Source organism: Dromaius novaehollandiae, chromosome 13, assembly GCF_036370855.1.
Source record: "Dromaius novaehollandiae isolate bDroNov1 chromosome 13, bDroNov1.hap1, whole genome shotgun sequence".
Classification (NCBI taxonomy): Eukaryota; Metazoa; Chordata; class Aves; order Casuariiformes; family Dromaiidae; genus Dromaius; species Dromaius novaehollandiae.
This window is the reverse complement of record NC_088110.1, coordinates 19,662,632-19,686,384: the sequence shown is the minus strand read 5'-3', so window position 1 is coordinate 19,686,384 and position 23,753 is coordinate 19,662,632. Positions and strand designations below refer to the sequence as shown.

Genomic DNA, 23,753 nt, shown 5'->3' with positions numbered 1-23,753 from the left:
CGCCCAATCAGGGAAAGCCCCGCCTCCCGCCCCGGCGGCGCAGCCGCCCTGCGTGGGGCTCTTCCCGTGGCGGGCGGGCGCCCTGAGGTGGCTTCCGGTGGGGGCTGGCGGTGCCGGGGGCGCCGCGTCGCCCTCGGTCCCGGCCTTGTCCTGTGGGGACCGCAGTAAGTGCGAGGATGGCCGAGAGGGGAGGCCTGGCCGGGCCCGAGGGCGCCGCGGTGCCCCCAGGGGGAAATGGGGGGGCGCGGGGAGGCCACCCCGGCCGCCTCCCGGGCCTCGCTGCCGCCCTTGCGGCCTCGTTCGGGGTCGCGGGAGCGCTGCCTGGGGCGAGCCCCTCGCGCGCTTGCTTTTCCGCCAGAGTTTGTGACCCGCGTGTCGTCGAGGTGTTCCGTATGGAGGTACTTGATGTCGGAGTTGGTGCTCAGCTTGCTTTATTCGGTAGGGCTGACGCCTTCATTGCGTGCTTTAATAACCATTAAATCAGGCCCCCTGGGAGGGCTGAGAAACGACCGACTGGAAACAACCCGTGTGAGGTAGCTCAGGGGTCTCTTCTGTCTGAGCCGCTGATAACGCCGCAGGTTAGCAGCTCCCTCCACTTGCTGGCGAGGCTGCGCTGGGCTGGGCTGGCAGTGCTCCCTTTCTGCCACGTCCTTCGTGCCAGCCCTGAGGGCTTCTAGCTGCTCAGGGGGTGAGGCTGTGCTGCTTCTGACAGGGAGCGTGATCCTCCTGATCCTGCCCTCTCTAACGGGGGAAAGCACTTTATGACAGAACAGAAAATTCTGCCAGCAGTGGTGATGCTTCTATGTTGTTCTTGTTTGCTATGTTGTGAAATGAGTGAAACAGCAATAGCAGTGGAGGGAAGCCCTGTCTAGTGGACGCAGCTGAAATACAACAGCAGCTTGTGAGAAAGGAATTTGGCGAAAGACCCTCGGCTTCAGCGTGTTTTCCTTTTGCATGGGCTGGGTCTTGTCATTCCTGACTGAAGTTCTTGGCATCCTATTGAGTAATAACGTTAGAATTTGTTTTTGGCGGTACAGTCTGCAACAATTGGGTTTACCTAAAAACTTCTTGAAAACTATGACTAAAAGCTGCTCTTGCAAGGAAATGTGTGTTTGCACAAGTAGAGCAGTCGTGCCAAGATTGTGTTATAATCAGTGTGCTAATTAAATTCATCTAAATCTCTGCTGTCCTCTCCTTTTTATAAGGACTACTGAATTCGGATAGGGAGAACGTACGGGTTTATGCCATGCATGCTTTCTAAGAAGTGTGGAATTTACTATACAGGACAGCTGAGCTGACGGTAATCAGTAGGTCTGGTTATACTATGGGGGAAAGCTGTCATGGGTAGCTTTTGAGTGTCTTTCTAGGTAGAATAAAATGTTACTCATCGTAGTAGGAAGACAGGTCTCTTCTGGAATAGAAAGATACGACTTCAGTAATCTTTTGTGATAAACACTGTATTGTGTGGTGTGACTTGCTGCATATTATAATAAATATTCCATTAACTGTCCTTTAGCTATGTTGACACTCTTGTTTTATAAATACAGCCTCAGTGTAGACAATGACCATAAATAGTTGCCAATAAAAGAGGTGAAAATGCTCCATTGTGTTTTATTTGATAACTTGTTTTAGTAGGAAATAAAACTGTGGCAATTACTTGATGTTCAGTTTGGTGTTCAACTTGTGTTATTCAACAGGGCTAATACCTTCTTTACATGCTCTAATAATTATTAGATCAGGTATGTTCTAGCTTTATCAGATACTTGCTACCAAGAGTAAGTGATGAGCATTCATTTTGCTGTGTAGGCAGAAAGAGGTCATGTAAAAAGACTATTAAAATCCAGTATGAATCTTATTAATGATTTTTATTCCTTAGGTTCAGGGAAAGTAGATGCAATCCATGTAATATAAAGAAGTTCTTAAAGTAGACATAGTCTTCCCCACTGCCCTGTGGTTGGTGTTGCCTTGCTGTTTATAAGTCTTCGTAGATACGTATTTAAATTATTCCCCATGCCACCCCCCAAATAATACTGGAAAGCTAGTGCAGTTTTGAAGGTTAAATTTCAAGAGCTCATGACTAATTTTCCTAAGATGTAGCCAAGTTTTGTTTATGAAAGTGAAGGTGTTGGCTGAATTTCGTAGAAGTGTTGGAAAGTTAGGCGTCATCCTCAGTCTATGTAACACAACATTAGGAATAGCAGTATAGGATGATATTTGAATATCCAGATCTGGAAGACATTAACCATGTTATTGAAAGTAAAAGCAAGGTCCTTAGTTCAGTGTTTCCTAGGCTGTTGAATCAGTGTTAATCCACCAACTTCTCATTTCACTGAATGGCTGATCTGAGTATTCTAATATCATCAAAAATGTATTTATAAATCCTATGTGTATGAAAGATAATGTTGGGAATGCTGAATTTCTGATGAATTGACATGATTGATATCTTCAGGTAACACAAACTGGTAGAACCAGAGCTGAACCTTTCATGATACAACTTTGTGTAATCTTGTAGAAATACACCTATGATTTGAATAAGCAAAGAACTGCTTGGTTTATAAGTATTTTCCTCGAAAGTCAAAAGTCAAACATAACAATACTGTGTAACTGAGGACTTAAAAACAAAATGTCTGTTGTTACTGAATTTGGACAGTGAAATGAAGTGCAAAAATACATTTTAGCCATGATAAATTGGTTTTACAGCAATTTTTAGGTCTGTTCCTTTTTCCTTGCCCTGTGTCCTTGTTTGCAGGGTTACTGCACCACCTTGTGGACATTATTTGAGTGTATGTATCAAATGCTGCAATATTTTGTAGTGTAGAAAGTTCTGTGTTTAGGAGATTAATGCTTAGCAGTGTAGGTGCTTAGTTGCAACTTTCCCTTCTCAGTGGTAAGTAAGGATTTGCGTTTTATTTGAAGTAGTTATTTTTCTGAGTCATATGTGAATTCATGCTTCTCCCCCCCCCCTTGCCTTTACAAGCTTGAAAAATGTAAATGACCTTTATGTGTGCAGCTTTTAAAATGGACAAATTTGCAGAATTTTGTTTAAAAAGGTAGTCTTCTAAATGTTTTCATGAAATGTGGAGCAAATATCTTAGGAAAGCAATTATCTGTATTTAAACGTTTTCTTTCTTTGCCTCCCACCAAATGTGGAATTATTAAGCATTAAGTTAAACAGAATAAAAAAGCAAGCTGATCTAATTTTTGCTCTGCATCAGGAAACTTGTTGGTTCTGATTTATGGGAGATTCTGGGAAGAGAAGAAAGGAACTTCCCTGGCTTCCTGATATGCTGATTTTGTGCTTCATTCAGGAAAGAAGTGGGGATGTCTTAAAACCTGGCTTTTTCCACACCTGTAGCTCCTTTTGCTGTTTTCTCTCATAAGGAGTCTAGGAGAAGAAACCATTGAGAGGGGCTGATTCAGCCTGGATTGTGGTGTCCTGCTCCTCAGGCTAACAGGACTGTGGAAGTCCATGAAGTGTGTGTTCTCGGCGTGTTCTTTGGGGACAGCTTTTTGATTTCTGTCTACTTATTAGATATCTGCAATTTTATTGCAAACATCTTTAGTACTTATAGGTTCCTTTTGCACATTAGTGTTCAATGTTTAATTTATTGAACATATGTCTAGATAGGCTTTTAGATTAAGGATGAGTACCTATTCTTGATAACTTGTATGTTGATTTCTGTTGGAAATCTGTAGCAGTTCAATATACTTAATGTTCAGAAATGCTTGTACAAGCCTAGAGATTACTTTCTAAGTAATTATTTTTCTAAACAAAAATATTAGCATTGGAGATTAAGTATCATTTTCTGAGAATTTCTAAGTTCAGGCTTTTGCTTTATTTTAAAAGTTATGTTGGAAATCTTAAAACTAAGACATCCCTCATTTTCCTCACTTTATCTAAACTACACATAAAATGATATTTGAGTCAGGTTATTTTTGATTCTTCCTTCCATGAAGGATAGTATAAATTTAGAAACTGCTTGAGAAAGTTGAGAGAAATAATCTTTATCTATGTCTTATACCTTCAGAGGCTTGTTCACAGAAATTTGCAATAATTTTTTAGTTCTTTTGACATTTTGATCAAATCTGTTATGTTATGCAATTCTTAATAAGGAAGAAAAAATGCACAGAATTCAGAATCTTGTGTAAAACATGTTAAAGGGCAGACCATGTGTGTGCTACACAGTGAAGTATATTAGTGCCTTTACGTGAAGAGTTCATCTAAATAATTCTCTGCAAATAATCACTTTGGATCTAAATAATGTTGGCGTAGCATCTTACAATCATTTTTTCTCCTAAAGCAATTGCTATGTTTTCATAATATTATTTTTATACTTTACTGCTAATATTTCTTCTAGAGCAATTGCTTGTTTACCCTGACATTTTTTATCCAGCATTTCTGTTAATAGTTTTCTCCAAGCAATTTATACTGTTTTTTCCCAAACATTTGCTGCTATTTTTTATTTTTTTAGTATTTCTTGATACTTAGCATCCTTATGAGCTACCATCTATATAATATTCCATTCATGTGGACTTAAATTCTAGTAATGGTAATTTGCTATCTTTATTTTAGATTAGAGCACTACTAAAAAGATACTGAGGAAGCCAATAACTCATCCTCTCATTTCATACATATTTTTGTTCTCTTGAAACTCCTCTCATCTTTCAGAGTATTTTTGAACACAGCCTCTTTTCTTGTCACCCTGTCTTCTGCCATTCCCCTCCAGCACAAATATTTTAGCCTTCTCTGATCATTTATAGATCACTGTCTAATCTGGACATTCCTAAACATTCGTCTTTAGCACTGATAACACTTTCAGTCATGAACCTCAAAAGTACTCAAAGGCTCCAATCAAGCCTTCCATGACCAGTGTAAGATATTTGATTATTTTAAGCCATTGTAGCCTACATGAACTGAGTACACATATCTACATTTTTTTTGCCCATATCTGGTGATTGAACTTCAAAGATTTTAATATCCAATGTTATTTGAAAAATGATTTTGAGAGTACTGATCTATGAAGTGGTGTGGCAGTTAGGACCTCTCATTTGTAGTATTTGTCTGCAAGAGGTACCATTGGAGAATGCATTTGAGTAAGATGTCATTAGAAGGCTTTCAGCTGGTGGAATATACTCTGTCACCTCTCTTTGTGGCGTTGATGGCTTTTATCCACTTTATCTGTGAATTTTGTGAACAGCAGTGATTACTATTCTAAGTTTGGAAAGAATGACCCTTTTCTTGAAATACTTCCTCTGACTTCTTGGTGCCTGGTGATGTGCACACTACTTATTCACTGGGACGTTAGTCTTGCTTTTGTTGTTTTTTGTTTGTTTGTTTGTTTTACAAGACAACCAGCCTAGATCACAGTTTTGGGAAGAGATGTCAGAGAATGAATGATGAAGCAATTTAATAATCAGCTTGGGTTTGCACATGTTAAAACAACGCAGTCATTGAGCAGGTCACCATCTCAAGGAAATGCTAACTCAGGTACTATCCAGAATATCTACTGATAAATTTAAAACATATTGACTTAGTGTGGCATGCAGTCAAAAGCTGGTGGCAATAGCGCAGCATGGTATTTAATCCCTTTACTGTTACAGTCATGCTCCTGCTGTCATATTTCTAAAGGTTCATTTGTTAATTTGTTGAATAGACTACTTAAGCAACTTGTATGGCTTCCAAGTTCTTCTGTGCTAAGGTATAGTGTAATATTAGACTTCCAGATAGTACAGAGGAGATTTTTTGAAAGAACACATTAGAAGTGTTTGTAGCAATATGTGACTGTATTCTCATGGGTCTCCAGAGGCTTTTAAATGTGTTTGGATTCTTAAAATTTTGTTTGACTGTGGGAATGTAACTCTTCTTAAGCTGAACACATGATGGGAAATATTGGGTAAATTAGTATAGATGCCTCCTCAAGTGAACATACTAAGTTTTCTGGGAACAGTAGTGTGGATTATAGCTATCAGCACTGCAGTTGACTATTAGGATTTTACAATTATAAAATCTAACTGCTGACTAATAGTATTTAGCATGTCTGTTTAGAATAAAGCGTTAAAACTGTGATGGCTACTTAGCAGAAGGTATAGTGGTATTTCCTTTATGTAAAGGTATAGCGGCATTTCCTTGATGTATTGCAGCTAGAAAGGTCATCTCTGAGAGGAGGGGGATGATAAAATACTGCATAAACAAACAAACAAAGGCACTTCTTTAATTCAGTGGCAGTGTGGTTAATATAAGTAAAATTTTGTCAATATGAGCCCATTTGTCCTAGTACGAACCAGATTTTTCTTCCTCCCTCCCTAGTACAGAGTGATCTTCTGCAACAAACAGGTCATCTTATTGAAGCTATTACTATATGATGTTTTCATCCTTTCCAATAAAATATCTTGGAAAATTGCTTCTGGGTTTTTTTTTTAATGGGAAGTACTATAAAGATTTGTTTCTAGAATGGAGTTTGCTCCTGCCCCACGGAACTCTGCAGTGATGAACTTGGGGGCCCTGGTTGGCATCAAGTAAGACATGGGTTAGCAGTGCACCCTTGCGGCAACGAAGGCTAACAGCATACTGGGCTGCAGTAGTAGAGTGTAGCTAGCAGGTCGAGGGAAGTTATTATTTGTGTCTTGGCACTCCTGAGGCCACATCTGAGATTTCATGTTCAGCTTTGGGCCCCACAGTCCAAGACAGCTATAAGGAAAAACTGGAGTCCAGCAGAGGGCAACTAAGGTGGTCAGAGTTTGGAACAGATGGCACGTGAGGAGAGGGTAAGGGAGCTAGGCCTGTTGAGCATTGTGAAGAGAAGGCTGAAGAGAAACCTAGATGTTGTGTTCCACTACTTAAGGGAGCAGGGATGTCATATAGGAGGTGCTTTTCAGAGGAGCTGAAAAGGAGGATCCAGATGCTCTTCAGAGAAGCATAATGAAAGGGTGAAAGGCAAGGATGCGAAGTGGCAAGAAGGGAAGTTCTAACTAGGCTTAAGGAAGAAAAAAAAAGTAATTACCATGAGAGTGATTAAGTACTGTTTTTTAAAGCATCATCAATGCTTTGCATGAGATTTCTTAAAAACATGTAGATAACAACTAGAAAAGATGCTAGCTCTGAGTGCTGCAATGAAATATTGTAGCTTCCTCATGTGCTTCCTGTTCTGTATCCATCTGTGTGTAAGGTGGAAAGAAAACTACTTATTCTTAGCTTTTTCTAAGCTAGAAACAAGCAAACTGAAGTGAGAAGATGAAAAGATAGTCTGCAGTTCAAGAAAGGTTCATACTATTAGGCAGTTCCTGAAAATGAAATGTATGTTTATGTCCATGATCCAGCAAAGAATATAAACTTGTCCTTAACTTCAAACTTATGGGCTGCATATATAAAGAACAGGCATATGCTAGATTTAATTACTTTAACTGTGTAATGTAAATTATACATATTGTGTCTCATTTTGATTTAAAATATTTTTATTAAAATTATAATGTGCGATAAATGGTGTAAACTTGAAATCTTTAATTATACTTTTATATTTTAATATTGGCAGGTGGAATTTTTCTCAGATTTTTGTCTTTGAACTACTTAAATTATCCCTAACTAAAGATGCATCCAGACTTGTCTCCTCATCTGCACACTGAAGAATGTAACCTAGTTATCAGTCTGCTCAAGAAGTGTCACAAAGAGGTAAGGATCTCTGAGCAGAGAAAAGAGTGGGTGGGTTGGGGAAATGAGTGTCGGATAAATTAGTGGGAATATTATATGATCAGAGAGGGAAATATCTCCTTCAGGCAGAACAGCCATGAAATATGGCTAGTACATTCTCACTGAAGAGATATCTGACAACTCTGTAAAACCGTGCCAGTGATTTCATTAGGAACTAAAACATGACTTAAGATCTCTTGCGCTACAGCTTGACAAATATGGACCTATTTCTAAAGTTGAAGTAATTTCTGCACCTTTTAGTACTGTGTGCCTCTCAAAAAAACAGTAATAAAAGCAGAATTATTTGACTTCCATATTCTTAATAGGCACCTACTAAAGGATGTAAAATACTGTATTGTCTTCAGGCATCTCAAGGTTCTTCATTACTTTAAGTAGATAGAAATTTAATCTCACTCACTTAAAAGCCTGTTATTAATTCACTCTGTAGTAAACTTCTAGATTTAGAAAGATCAGCCTTTGCAGTGAAAGGTATCTGCAGCATTGTTACACTATTAATAAATTTCCCAGTCCTTTGAGTTATTCTAAATAGATGTTCTGTACAGATATATTTCTGTATCAGTGCATAAAAAGTCAATTCAATTTTTTGTCTCAGTGAAAACTGAGTGCATTTATTTGAATGTTGAATATTAATGAGAAAGCAATGGTTTACTGCCATATGCAATCCAAAGTATTTTCACCTCTCTGTTTAGATGTGATGTTTATGCTTTTTCATAATGTATTGTCTTAGAATTTATTTATAAATACATCTATTAGTTTTACTGTTTTGTGCAGAATTCTGAGTTTTTTCTTCCAAAAGCTGTTACAGAGAAATGAGGCTGACAATACAGGAAATACGAGTGAAGGAGTTTTGTGGGAGAGAGGGAGGGATAACAAAAATTTTGCAAATCTGTTTTTAAAGTAGCTAAACTAACATACAGATAACTTTTACAGTAACTTGCTTTCTTATGATTTCTGAATTACCACAAGGTATGGAGAGGAGTTTGAATACTAAAATTCACTTGTGGTGCTGGAATGAGTGTACTGTGCTGGGTTTGTTCAGCAAAAGTTAATTGTTTTTTGTTGGCGCTTTTATTGTACTATCTTGAAATTTAAGCACATTGAAGTCTGTCACATGGTGCTTCTCTTACCATTGCCTCCCAACTGTCTCATACAGAGTTCTTATGTAGAATACCCCTAAACTTTAAAAGGTCTATTAAGTGCCAAGTGTCATGTTTTTTTCTGAGTTCTAAAATCTTTATCTGCCTAAAGAATGTTTTAGGTCATTTGAGAGATTGGAGAGACTTTGGGTTTTTTTTAAGCTGAAGTTTTTTTGAAACAAGTTTAATATTGTACGAGTGTTCAGTAGTTAGAATTGAGCTAGAAGACTCTCCTTGTACATCAACTACTATGGTATCAAAAGAATTGTCAAATAAAATGACTCGCTAACAGGAGGAGAATAAAACTTGTAGAGATGATATAGAATTAAAATGTCATGAATTTTTCATAATTGTGAAAATAAAGACAATGAGGACAGAAAATATACTCCTTTCACATATGCCCTGCATTTTGGTACGTACATAGCTGGGCTTCCTTGAATTTCTTGGCAGCAGGGATTCAAAGGAATCTATTATCGCTGCTACTAGTCACTTTCTTAAGTCAAACTGGTAATAAAGTCGTGCAAAGGATTTTATTTTCTTGGTTTGGTTTGAAGTTGGTTTCTTTAGATGGTGACAAACTACTTTTTTCAGTCTAGTACTCAACCATGAGAGGATATTTGAGCTAACAGTCTCAGAAAAAACACAGTAAGGATTGCATCTTTCTGACTGGGTGTGAAAGAAGCTTTACTTTTTCACATGAAATTGAAGGGAAATGTATTGAAGTATTGTTTTGAAATTGAAGTCACTGAAATATGAAAAGTCAGTCATATTAAGCACAGATACCAGTGACTACCTACTGTTTTGTCAAAATGCCAACCTCTACATATAACTTAAATTATTACTCCTGAGGGATTAAAAGCATTATCTTTAATCGGATGTCCTGTATGTGCCTTTTCACAGAAGTCAGTTTAATTCACTTTATTCCTAATCTAGAACTTGCCCATTATATGAAGTCTCGCGTCTATGGGAAGAGGTTATTGGGATTCCTATTTGATGTCATTATTTTGATTTATTTTTTTTTCCAACAAGAATTCCACTCTTGTAGTGTTTAAGACTGCATGTATTTCAGTTGTCATGTAAGTGCTTTTTTTTTTTAAAAAAAAAAAAAGCCTTGTTTTTTACATGTGACAGCTGAATGAAATACATAAAGGATTACAATCTTACCATGGTAATAGGAGTGAGATGTATTTTTGAAAAACTGATTTCTTCTTCTTTCTCCTCATAATCCGATCTGAAAAGAGTTGACAGCTTAGGAGTCTGGCTAAATAAACCCAGATTCAATTCACTGTATGCACTAGGAAGGGTGGAGTTAGCTTGAAATGTGAGTGCTCACCTTGAAATTTAGCATGCTAATATGGGAATAGAATAAAAATTATATCTGTATTAGCTAAAATTAAAATGCTTTAGAAGCAAGATCAGCTTGCAGTAAAGTGACCATTTATTACATGCAACTGCTTCAGAGTGTCATCTGATGCCTTCTGTAAAGCAGAGAGGTATAAACAAGCTAATTATAGCAGTGCTGTAGTTAAGTGTCTCTCATCTTTATTAACCTACTGCTATTTCTAGTCATAAATGTTCTATTGGTTGAGATCTATCTTGTCCACTATTTGAATTTTTAGTATTGTCCACTGTATTATTTGTGTAAATCCATTTATCTGCTCATCGGCTACAGAACTACACTTAGGTTTCCCCTTGAAATAAGGAAGCGACTTCATTCTCATCTGTTTTGTACTTCATGTTCTATTCTTTCATTAAATCCTTCTTGAAGGATTGGTCTAACTGACTGTGTTCACTCTGTAGCTGTAAATATCTGTTTAAAAGCTCCAGTCTGTCAGGGCTTCTGAATTGTTTGGATATTCTGCTACCAGATTCTGCTGTCAGATTATATGGCACGTTAGCAAGTAACACTCAGAAAAATTAGTCCTATTAGAAGGAGAATGACTTCTGAGAGTCCTTTGGTGGCCGATAATAAGAAATCACTTCAGGAAATCCTGGCAAGGAGGACACTTTTTTAATGGTGAATATAATTAGGTTATTTGGGTGAGGCCTATATAGACACTTAGAACAATGCCTGCACTTTTTCAGAAACTTGGTAATATTCAAGTACCCGTAAAGCCTCCAGCTGAGCTGTGCTGTAATTATGGTAAACCTCAGGATTTGAGAAACTAGAAAAGAGCCTTCGGTTATACTCAGAGAAACTTAACCCTCCTATTTCTGTACAGTTTCTAACATTGCAGTTACTTGGGTCTAGTGGCTGCATCTTTTGGACCGACAGCATGTTCTTCATGTGGTTGGCATGATGAAACTGTAGCACAGAGTCCTTTGCCTCTCTTCAGGTCATGAGGAAGTATTGAAAACTATGCCCTCTCTAAGGCAGAAAGGGCATTGCGTCCAGGATAGCTGCAGATCCTGCTACACCTTTCTAAATCAGGAATTTGAGTTCAGAACACATTTTTTTGTACACAATTTCAAGTTAGCGTGAGTGAAAGTTTTAAGACTGATTCCTAGATGAATAAAATCTGTGTTCTACGTTTAGACTTCATTGCTTCAGCCTGTGCATCTTATTTCAGTCTGATTATGCAGCATGTTGAGTACCTTCAACTTTCAACAAGGCTAGGGTAGATTTGAGGTTTGGCAGCAGTTTTGACTTTGAGCTACTCGGTAACAAAGTTACAAAGCATTATTTTTCCACAAAAAGAAAAGGAAAAGAAGACCAGGATATATTGCAAAATGCAGATATCTTCTAAGAAATTTAGAGCTTCGGAGGAAATAACTTTTGAATTGTTAAATTTGTTTTTCTCTCCCTAACTTACTAGCACAACATTTTGAAATTTTTTGGCCATTGCAATGACATTGACCGTGAGATGCGGAAATGCTTAAAGAAAGAGGTAAGATGCACATTTTAGTGAGTTAATGCTTCATTAAAAAAGTCAATAGGATAACTGTAGAGTTGTTGTTTTTTTACCAAGTACAGTGCAAATCAATAAATAGGCCTTAAAATGTAAGCACATTCTGGAGTGGGCATGTGAGACCCAATTTACATTTCTTGTGATAAATTTGTCAGTTGTCAGGTAAAATTGTATGAACAAGGCCTGAAATTGTGTTGAGACCAATATGAGCGAGGAGCATGCATCTCTCCCTTTGCTTCTACTGTTGGCAAGATCTGGCACTGAAAGTTACAAGTGAGATTATGAGGGATGCTTTCTGTGAAGATAAAAGATATGAAGATATAAGTGTCTGTGCTGATGTGATTTCAAAGGATTTAACAAATTTAGTTTCTTGCTGTTTTTATAATTTCAAGATTCTCCTGTCAAATTAGAAGTCTTGAAATAAACATTCTAAATTGTATTCAGCACAAAACTTTTAAATAATGATTGCTTTTTTATGTCTCATGAGGTGGAAGTCTTTGGTATGTTCCTTACAAATAATGCAGTTCAGATGTGTATCTAGTTTTAACTAATGGTGTGAGCCATTTTTGGAGATACAGAAAACAGGCCAATACACGTTTTAACAAAACAAAAATACTGCAAATAGAAACTGATGCTCCACAGGTTACTTCTGTTTTTTTTTTCTTTTTTCTTTAAAAAGGAAATTGTCTAGGTATTCTTTAATAGCAGTATCTGCACTGTAGAGACTATAAAGCAGTAATGGTCAATTTTGCATAAGTAATACTTATTACCAAACTCAGTAATACTGTTTTCTGTGAAATTATTTGATGAGCTGCTGAATTAGGCCTTAAACAAATCCTCTGAAAATAATGTTGCTGCTTACGACCTACTTATTGCAGTACTACATCTTCAGATACAAAGGAAAGGGAAAGCTCTAGGATTTTAAATAGATTCATTAGCTAATGGACAAATTTTTAAAAGGGTATGAACTGATCTTTACGTTTTTCATGCATGCATGACAGAACATGCAAAACAAATGAACTTTTCACACACCTTTTAACTTACTAATTGTGACATAAAATTTACAGTCTTGTCTGGAAAGGAAGACTTCGAATACATGATAACCAGAATAGTTTAGTCCCCCTCTCTTCCCTCCCTTGTCCCTATCGATCTATGGAAATTAATTTCATTTGCTTTGTGTCAAATACTATTTTTTTCCTAATACAGAAAAACTGTAGCACAAATTTGGAAGAACTGTAACACAGATTTGGAAAATAATGAAGTTTCTTTCCATGTAATGCTATTTTTCTTTCTTCCATGGAAGCCTTTATATTAATAAGACTTCATGAAGACTGTCTGCCTTCTTATAATATGGCTATGTAGATAGGTTATTGCTGTGAGGTGCCTGCAGGACTGTTCACAAGTACGCAAGAGGCACAGGTGTAACTTTTTAAAGATTTGGTGTTCTCATTCTACATAAGTATGGATAATTTAGTGAAAAAATAAATACTGTCAATGTAGCATGGAAAAAAGTTAAGCATTCTGTATATGTGGAGTAATGTTTCAGGCCATTATTTCACTTATATGACAATCAGTACAATGAGTGAAAAATTGCAAATGTTTACCAAAATCAGTCTTTTTATTTTATTTATTTATTTATTTATTTTATTTATTACATTATATAGAGATTTGAGTATTTGAAGGTTATTTTGGTTTTTCTTCTTAATACCTTTTTTAAAAAAATGAACTAATGTATGCTGTAATTTAAGGCCAAGAATAACTTGCTTCTCATGAAATATATAGAAAATCATGCTTTGATTTGAAATTTTTCTTAAGCCATGAAGAAGATTTCCCTTTTGGCTCCAGTGAAAGACGGTTAAGATCTTTAGTCTTCAGAATTTTGGTAGTGCAGGCGCATACTTGAAAGTATGTGCCTATGCATGTATCTAAAATATGAAGGTTTCCATGATTTCCTGTCATACTGAAGTCCTATCTCTGTTACGTGTTTTTTCTCCCATAGAAAAAATAGCCTCATTCAACCCAAATTTGCTTTTGTTCTTTACATCTTGGTATACTGCTGTTATCAGTGTATATAATTAATAACCAGGATCAAAAATAGACCAAGTGTAGGATGACAAATTCATGTTTCAGAAGGCAGAGACACTTAAATCAGTGCTTAAAAGGAAAAAAGCCTATCCAGTGATCTAGAATCATCCTGTGTAACTTTTTTCTAGTTTTAGTGTATGTGTGAATAAAGTATAGCTGTCATACATAAGGCAGCTGTGTAATTAAGTTTCTGCATAATCTTAACTGAACCTTTTTTTTAAATTTTTTAATACTCTTTAGTTTAATAGCAAACTTAGAAACAGGTATTTTAATCAAATGTTAATTTCAAAGTAAAATGAATCAATACATTGATATTAAAAAGAACTGCATTTCTAATGCATCAGTCAATGACATTGTTTCTGTTCCTGAGTAATAAACCCTCTCTACACTTTTAAATTTGACTTATCTGTTTAATGACATAGCTGATCTATTAATTTCCTTATCTGTCTTCCAGTATGAAGAAAACAGGGCCAGGAACAAGGCACATACTGCAGAGATGCGACGGAGGCTAATTAATGCTCCGAAAAACTCTGAGAAGTGAGCTGTGCTGTAGTTGGGCAGCTGCATATCAATAGGAACACTTGGTTGAAAGTTGACTGTTACTTTCAGATCACCGTTGTTCGGCCTGTGGTTTGTGAAGTTATGGGAAAATAAACACACACAAAACATACTCATTCCCAGAAAGGTGAACTAAAAGCAGACCAAAAAAAAAAAAAAAAAGATTACTAACAACTTAATTTTGACTTCTAAAAGAAATTTTTTGTGGGAACTTGTTGTTCTGGCGTAGTTTTGTTATGACTGTTGAGTAATGCTGAATCAATGTGTGGAGTATTATGTATTTAAGGCTGTTGTATTCCCTACCTTGTGTTGAGCTGCATTTGTTTTTTCATGTTTTTTCAAAACACTGAATGACTCTTCCCTCACTCTTTGTAGTGTTGTGATAACACCGCCTAAATGGATTATCAAAAAATTTTAATCAGAAGTGGCCTGAAATTGGAAATTGCCTGTAAAGCAATAAATGGAGCTCTAGTACTTTTATTCGAGCCTGAAGGATGAAGTGATGGTCTTGCATTGGCAAGATTAAAAATCTTCCGTGCCAACCATAAGTACAGCCTAGACTGTTGTTAAATGATTTGTTCATCATACCCAAAGCACGTCGCTTTAGAAATGCAGAATGGAACTTTTTCAGGGATTTACAAAGCATTGCCTTGATTTATGTTGAGTACAATCAAAGTGTGCTGAATGATGCTGAAGAAGAGTGCTGCCAAAAATATAAGCTCAATTGTTCTTCCACGTAATCTGGTACAAGGGTGAGGTCAACTTATAACTATTGCTGTTGAAAAACAACTTACGTTAAAGTGAAAGAACGGATAATTTGCCCTTTAGTTAGATGAGTCAAACAGTATTGTGCTAACCAAGCTGCCTTGTTAGCCTACAGATGTTAATTTGCTGTCAGACTGCAGAAAGTCCTGAACAGTCTATGAATGCGGCAGAATTGATATTGGAACACTCTGTTGGTTTATGCCATAATGGAGCTGCTTCTTTGAGTGTCTAATGGATTCACCTTATGCAATGAAATGACTTCTCTATTTTGCCCAGCAACAAAAGACTATTTAAAATAAAATATGTTTTATTGAGGCAGTTCTACTAAATGTCTTTCTCAAACTTTTTGAGGAAAGGGTGCCCTATTCTACAGTGAATTCTGCAGTTTATTCTGAGAACCGTTGTTGGCACTCAGTCTTCAAATTAATTCATGCACCTATTTTTGGAACAAAGTAATATTTTGTGATCTATTTTGAAGAGATTGTCTAGATAGAAGAATAATTTTACTTATTTTTCAGTATTTGAGTTGACCTAGTTAAGTTTGTGAAGCTTGACCGCAAAGGTTTTTCATGTACAAAGTGAAAGTGAGAGTTCCAAGAAAAACTGAAACAACTGCTGCTTGTTTTGACATGTTCTCTGATTTCTCAGAATAAGTAAATGATATATCATTTGAATTAAATACTTGAGTGGTTGGAAATTGTGCAGTCCTTTTATTGGTACTCTTTGGAATAAGTTCAAAGAGTACTTTTTATTTAGTAAAAAAAAAAAACAAAAACAAATCCCAAATGGGGAACTCTGCATCCTTGATCCTTCTTCCATTTGTGATGATGACAAAATCTACTTAAGGCAAACTCTTAAATAGAATTTGGTGCCACTTGTAATCTTAAATTCAAAAAAAATTGAGAATTGCCCTAGAGATTAGGTTGAGAAGCTGATACTTTAGTGCAGAAGCAGTAGAGCTATTCTTTTTCATCAGCTTCTGTGAATCTGGAACTTTCACTAAAATGGTAACAAAGAAAGAACCCAAGAACTATTCAACATAACTTATTAGTCAGAATCATATTGCAAAGATTAGTTTATTTAACAAATGAAAGCCCAAGTGTCATGCACAATTTATATTGATACCCTGAGCTACATTTAACCCCGCATCTATTTTACAAAACTTGTTTACCTAGAGAAAGTATGATCACATTGATCCCTCTTTCTCTTTACTAATTGCTCACTGGTAGTGTGATAGCAGATAGCCCACTGATTTCTGCATTTTTTTTTCTTTTTTGAGAAGGGTTATGTGGCTAATTTGATTTTAAAGCTGAGAAAGGCTGGTGTAATAATACTTGGAGCTTATCTGACAGAATAAAAGGTTAAGGGTGAAACTTTACATAAGTTTGTTGTTACTTGCTTCTTAAAGTGAGCTGAGCGGTGACTAGGGGACATGGTGGGTGAAATAAACCATAGACTTTGGAACCAGTTTATCTTAAAGTCATTTGTGTACAGAAGCATTTTCTCCTCCTTGTTCTTTCTGAAAGAGTAAGTTTGAGAGAGGAGAAAGCAAATTTGATGGAACTTTCTGATGCATCATGCCTGAGAAGCTCTTAGGCTCTTCATGTGGAAAAGTTAAGGGAGGAAATATCACTAGAAAGGGAAAATAGCAGCTGTAATACAGACCTGGCCATAGCAATGAGGTTTTCCATATTCATGTACAATACAAGCCTATAGGATCCAAGGACAGGAGAGCAGAGTGAGGGAATGATAATTCTATGCAGCAAAATCCCTTGAGCGTTACTAGAAACAGCTGGTAACACTGCTGTCAGCAGTGTAACTCTTTGCTTCCCTATTTCTGACACTTCCCACTGCTCCAGAAATGGAGCTAGTGTGAAGTCATAAAAAAGAGGATATTAGTAATGTGATAAGGGAGTTTTAGAGTGGGCTAATTTGTTGTAGTATCTGTTTTCATCAGACTATGTGGACTTCAGTGCTTTATTAAAAACAGGATTTGAAATCCACTGACATTTTTAGTGTACTCTCTCTTCCCAGGAAATCCAGTACTAACATCTTGTTTTTCTTTCAGTAGGAGGAAGGATACTCTGCTGAGCAGCAACAGCATAATGCACATACCACAGGGCTAGCTTTTGCTCTGGTGCTAATCTCTGCCTGCAAAGTCACTGTACTGGTGCTTAGTTCTGCTAGGAATAGTTTGAAACAGTTGTCTGTCAGGGAGAATAATGTGAGATACATTCCAGTGAGCTCTCTGCAGCTAGCTTGCCGTAAGTTAACTCTGGACGCTTTTAATCTTCAGCGAGTGCCCTGGCGCAGCATAGCTTGCTTGGCCTCGCAAGTGTGGTACAGAGCATAAGCAGCAGCTATTGCAGGTGCCTGTGGGCTCCACGCTGATGGAGAGAGAAGAATTCAGTACATCATGGTCTAGTCTTTATCCAAGTTAACTTTCACTGACCAGCTATAATGCTGGCTTTCACATACCTTTTACACCATTTCACATCTCATCTCATTTATGGCCTGCATCTCTTACTTAGTTTTCAGATTTTTAGTTTTTTGCATCAAGGGGCCAAAATGTAGCACTATCTGAGCGTTAATGTATCATGCATATACTGTTTGTCTTCTCCCTGTTTCATTTTTGTTAATAGCACACTCAATTATGGCATGGCCGTTTGTTGCAGATGGGAAGCGGCTGTGAAGACTACGTGTAGTCCCTAGATCTTGTAGCAAAACCTAGATTCACTTGAACTGACCATTTGTACACTTCAGGTAAGGACTGTAATCTTGTGAGTGCTACACCTATATGCTTTTTCCCATCTGATTCTCAAATGATACACTGGCTATTCAAATGGTTGGGGTAACTGCACACAAACACAATTTTTGTGTTTTTTGTAGGCATCTATAACTTCCTGAAAATCAGGCTGTGCTCAAAAAAATAAGACATGTAGTCTAGGTTGGTACACTCCACAGGAGGGATTAATGTGGATAACCATTACTAAAGTATGCAGCTGAAAAGTTTGAAATCATGCATACTGTAATTGTGGATCATTGCAAGGAATATTTCTGATATGCTGTATACTTTGCTAAAGCTTTATACCACATGAATAAAGTGGCATTTCTTGATGTTGTTACCAGTATTTCAAAAGAATACATGATGGCTAGTATTATTGCATCTATCTGATATAAATGAAAACAAATTTCTGTGGAATACCTAAAATGATGTGAACAGCATGAAAAAATATGGTATCAGAATCAGTTTAATTAAAAAATAATTATTAGGATTCTCTACCTGGACATTGTAATGAATTTTAGGGCTGTAGACTTAGGTTACACATTCAATTTTATTAATATTTGCTAAAGTAAAAAAATCATAGCAAATCTTAGTGGCCCCATTAGAATTGTTGGTTATTTTATGGAGACTTTCACTTGTAATTTGCTAATTCTAATCCTGCTCTGCATAATAGGAGTAAGAGGTATCTGATGAGGTTAATAGTCTGTCCTCTTTCATAGAGGTGCTTGCACCCCTGAGGTTAATAGGTATTTGGTATACTCTGTAGGGCTTTTTTTCTTTCTGCAGTAGTGCTTGCTAATCAGCTGAACCTGCTTTGTAATAAAAGGTGTGTTAAGATAAACTTTTAAGTGAGTACTAAATTCACATCAAGTTCCTCAGAACTGTTTAAACTGCTGTGTACCAAAAATATCAGTGGGAAGAAAATACATTTTGGCCTAAAAACTGTTCTTGTGAACTGTCATGCTTTAAAATCATTCTTTTGAACTATTCAATGACATTTTAAAGGCTGAGAACGTTGATATGGAACTATTGCTTTAACTGGTGAGACTTTTTTTTCCCTTTTTTTTAACGTAGATCCCTAGACAAAACGAGCTGCCTTCAAGAAGGTAACCGTGCAGAAAGATTTTGGGGGGGGATTCAGTACCTGGAAAGGATCATACTGATAGCTTTGCAAAATTCACCCCCAATAGAGCACTTAACCATCTAGAATCTGATGATTTGTTTTGGCTTGGGAAAAACAGCGAGTGCTTTAAAGAATAGAGACGTGTGCAACTAAGTTATATTACAGTCACTAGGAAAGTGCTAATTCTATTAAACGCTGCTTTTCCAGGAACCTATATAAAGCCAGCTTGTCCCCAAAGTGTAACAGTAAGGTGCTGAAAGAGCAGTTACAAAACATATATTTTGGTAGTATGAAATCAGCGGTTTAGTGGCAATATTGTACTTTTACAAAACCTGTGACCTTTGCTGCCAACAACCTAGGGCAAGATTATTTGGGCTGTAATTAAATACGTGACACACTAAGCTAATTACCCCTCCAGCAATAGGCTGAGGCGGCTGTTCCTCACCTCTTGAGGAATAAAACTGCGCTCGCTTTTATAGTCAGGCGGTTATTCCCCGCAGAGGCGGTTTGGATCGCAAACCTGAGCCTAACTGGGCTTTTTGCTAAGGCTGCTTCGCAGGCCGGCACCGCCACGAAGGTGCCCCGGGGCCGCGGGCGTTGGCCGCCTGCGCCCGGAGCCGGCAAGGGCGAAAACCGCGCGGGGAATTTTAGGAATGTTTAACGGGGAGTTTTAGGAGCGTTTCGCCGGGAATTGTTAAGGCTTTCGGCGGGCCCGCGGCGAGCCCTGCGCACGGAGCCCCTCCGCGGCCGCACCGTCGCGGCCCCGGCAGGCGACGGCCGCTTGGGGCCGAGCCCGGCACCGGCGGCGCCGCCGCGCGCTCCCCCCGCCGCGCCGCCTGGCGGCCGCGCCGAGCCGGGCCGGGCCCCGCCGCCGTGGGGCCGCCGCGCCGCCATCATGGGGCCGGCCGCCATCTTGGCGCGGCCTTGGGGTGGCCGCTGGCTCCCGCGGGCTGTGGGGGTGCGCGGCCCGGCCCTGCCCGGGGCCGCGGCGGGCTGTGCCGAGGCGGGTCCGGGGGTGCTGCCCGGCTGCTGCCCGTCGAAGGGGCGCCAGTGCGGTTGTCCTCGCTGCGTGGTTCGCGCCTCAGGTAACGCCAGGCCCCCGCGGCTCCCCAAAGCCCCGCGGAGGTGCCCCCCGGCTCATGAGCGTCGCGAGGGTGTAACCTGCCCATCGCCCAGCTGCCAGCTCTACTTGCACAATCCTGCTTTAGTTTTCACCCACCTCCTTTATTTTCTCCGCGAGTGGCTGGTGCGCCGCAGCAGCGCTGTCGAAATCAGCAAACTTGGCTGGACTTTGCTGCCCTCTGCTCCGAGCAGCCCCTGGCGCAGCGGGGCCGTGCCGCGGCCATACCGGTTTTGCGAATAATCCTAGTCGTTTGGTGGGATTAGAAAACCAAACCTCCCCCCCCTTTTTTAATTTTTTTCTGGCCTTGTAGTTATAACTACGATGCCGATGGTATTCTGGGAACAGAGGTGATGTGTCCTTGCTAGAGGTATTCCTCTTTCCCAAAGTTCACCGGGATATTTGCAGTGGCTGCTCTGAAGGCAGCCAGGCATATCAGGTCATTCTCAAAGACAGCTAGCGTTGTTGCAATTTATTTCATTAGTGATTTATTTTGGATAGCATTGTGGTCTAGTGGTTAGTTTGTCACTTGCTTTGTGTGTGTTCTGCAATACTGTAATGATTTACCCAGTGGCACCTTAGACTGTGCGTGCAGTTCATGGAAATAAGCCAGCTGAGCTGTCTTTGTGAATTAAAAAGTTAAGCCACCTTCTTATTCCTACACTTTTCTACAGCTTTCAGAGCTAAATATTTACACAAATTATTTTGCTGCACTTTGATTTGTTTCTTATTCTAGTATTACTGGTAATGAGTATATAAAGTACTTTGTGTATAACTGTTAGTTTAAGGCAGCTGTAATTATATGTAGTCCACATAATGACGTTAAATCAGTCAGTTAACTGTGTGCTATTGCATAGTCATCATTGGGATGCAAGTAGTCCAGATTTTATTTAATCTTTATCCCACTCTTGCTTCCAGAAAGCCTCAAGGGTAAACAAATCGAAAATCAAGTCCCCATACAAAGTAATTCCAATGGGAATGCTAGATTTTTCCGTAATTGGTCCACAGTGTGTTCATTTAGGTGGAAATACGAATTATGGCATGTAACAGCAGGCAGTCCAGAACCTTGTCACTTTTTCCTGTCGTAAACCTGGGAGAAGGCAACCTTGGAGAATGGATGCTGGGAGACACGACTTTTCCATGATTAGATAGTTCTGTTGTTTTAACTAGGAAATTAGGAGAGGCTGATTGGAGTTATGATATTATATGGAAAAAACTGTGTACTAAAAACAAGTTTTGTCAGAAAGCCTGTTTGTTCTTACTGCGGTGCAGCTGTGCTGCTGCTGTTCTGCTTTGCAGGATGGCCACGAATAGATAGCATAAAGGCTGAAGAGGGGTAGCGACAAGGAAACCTGAAACTCTCCTTTGGAGTTTCTCAGTATTCAAAATGGGAACTCCTAAATAATCTTGAACCTGTAAGAAGAGCAAAACATTCTCACTTGAATTTTTCTATGCTGGGGCTGTGTTCAGCGGTTGTGTTTCCATGCTTAGGGCTATTTCAAGGTGAGAGAGGAAAATGGCATAGTTGAACTAAGTCTCCTAGCTGGAAAGTTGCATACTATTACAAAAAGCGGTGCATTGAGTGGAAAACAAATAATGTGTCCAGGACTTACTAGAGATGTTTGATATTGTGTCTAATTATTTGTTAGGTCTCACCATGCCTTAGAAGATACTGCGTACAGGAGCTGGGTATTACACATTACACTGGGGAAGGAGGAAGGCCGTATCGGCAAGGAAAGTGAGAATCCTTCCAAGCAAAATGGCAGGCAGGGCACCATGTTCATGTGGAAGTGGCTCAATTTCAATAGGATGAATATCTGGCTCTTATCTGTGGCTATAATCACATACTGTTGTATGTGATTATAGGTGAACTGGCTGATTTTAGTGTATTCTGTTGCTGCTGAGTCGAGGTCTCCTTGAGTCCTTACTCCAAAAATGATGCTCAGTGAGGTAGGGCAGGTCTGGCAAGCGTAGGTCACGTGAGCCTAAGTTTCTAATGTGTCCTTCTCTTGGTGGTTGTGTTGCCTTCCATTTTGCAGTCAAAAAGCTTCTAGAGGTTGCACAGCTATTTTTGTCTGTTTTATGTGAGTGAGTTACTAGGGAAGGGGGGAAGAAGAAAAAGAAAAATTAGCAGTGCAGACTTTTGGAAAATTTTGCTAGTAGTCTAAAACGACATTTGAAATGGTGTTGGATGTATCTTAAAAACTAGTATAATGGTGAAAAAGGAGCAAATTGCAAATGTAGTCATCATTTCACACATGGATGGGGTAATGTTTTTGTTTTTCTCTCAAGCTACCTCCTATACTGAAACCTAGCAGTAGTACAACAGTGCAGTCTTAGTGATAGGGTTAAATTTTATTTTCGGGTTTTTGATTCAGTATATAAGAGGCGAAAAACATTTCTTAAAATCAAGAGAGAAGTCGAAATGCATTAATATTCCTGTTGTCTTTTGAGACACGGCAAATAGACATTTTAATTCAAGTGCGTCTGACTTGGCTTTGACAATGAGAGAAGCTAAAGTAGCAGTAAGTTTTGGATTATCATCCATCTCTGTGCTAACCTATATTTTAGAGTTATTTAAACTAAGTGCAGAATTATGTCCTGAGTCTAAGCATTCTCAAACAAACCAGACAGCTAATACTAAGGAAGGATGAGAGTGGTATATGAATACAGCAAATAGAGGGTTTGCCATTTTTCAGCTCGAAAGAAAGTGTGACTGACTAGTTGATTTGTGGTTATATATTACAGAACATATAAACTACACAAATGCTAAGTATTTTTCCATAAATTATTATAATAAATCCCTGTATTTCGTCTTGACCAGCAATGACAAGTAATGCAAGTTATTTTTGTTGTTGCGATAAACTCTTTTAAGTAATTATGGGTTGTTCTCTAAAGTTAAATCACCCTATTTTCATCTTCATTTCAGCTTTCTATGAAAGTGGTGCTGAATAAATGCTTCTGTACACCCCCTTGGGGTCTGTGGTACGTTACAAAAGAGCCAGAATTTAGCAGATACAGACAGAAGTAGCCTGGGTAAACCTCAAGCCTATCAAGACTCTTCATTTTAGCTAGTGATGGGCCCAAAACAAAGCCGTGGACTTAAACATCTGTGAACTTAAATTCAGAGTCAGATCTGTTTTTATTTCGCAGCTTCCTCTTATCTCTGTAAGCAGAACCAAAACCATGGTTTCGAGTTGCTCTCATCCTGAGGATGAGATTTGTGGGCTTGAAACTAAATCCAGATTTGGTCTTTTAGACTTGTGCTAGTTTCATCAATTCTTTATGAAACAAAATATGAAAGCCACTTCAGCAGCTGGCCATATAAGCAGCCGTTTTACCGTAGCTAAATTAGGATTCTCTGTTTAAGTACAAAATAGCTCCTTAGGAAAGGGTAAAACACAAGATGCTGCTCCGAGACTGTTGTGGTGGCAGGTTCACAGAGCACTTCCCTGCAAACGTTTGCTGGGTCCCCTCGATCTTGACTTGAAACCTAGAACTGGGCTGACGATGTATATTGCTTTTGAACAGAGACTGCCTACAGCATGGGGCAATACTTACTTACAT

General features: G+C 38.6%; 1 protein-coding gene across 4 annotated transcripts; it reads left to right on the top strand.

The window, feature by feature from the left end:
- The first annotated feature begins 13 nt into the window (after window positions 1-13).
- CMC2 (C-X9-C motif containing 2) lies at window positions 14-15,855 on the top strand. 4 transcript variants are annotated; one of them, XM_026092585.2, is made up of 5 exons: window positions 17-164; window positions 5,349-5,488; window positions 7,530-7,666; window positions 11,658-11,729; window positions 14,290-15,855. In XM_026092585.2, the coding sequence occupies exons 3-5, from the start codon at window positions 7,586-7,588 to the stop codon at window positions 14,374-14,376; spliced, it is 240 nt and encodes a 79-aa protein (XP_025948370.2). In that variant the 5' UTR covers window positions 17-164; window positions 5,349-5,488; window positions 7,530-7,585; the 3' UTR covers window positions 14,377-15,855. The 4 variants fall into 4 exon arrangements, with proteins under 4 accessions (XP_025948368.2, XP_025948370.2, XP_025948371.2 ...); XM_026092583.2 differs by lacking the exon at window positions 5,349-5,488 and having other exon boundaries at window positions 14-164; XM_026092586.2 differs by lacking the exons at window positions 17-164; window positions 5,349-5,488 and adding an exon at window positions 353-398.
- Window positions 15,856-23,753: the final 7,898 nt, after the last annotated feature.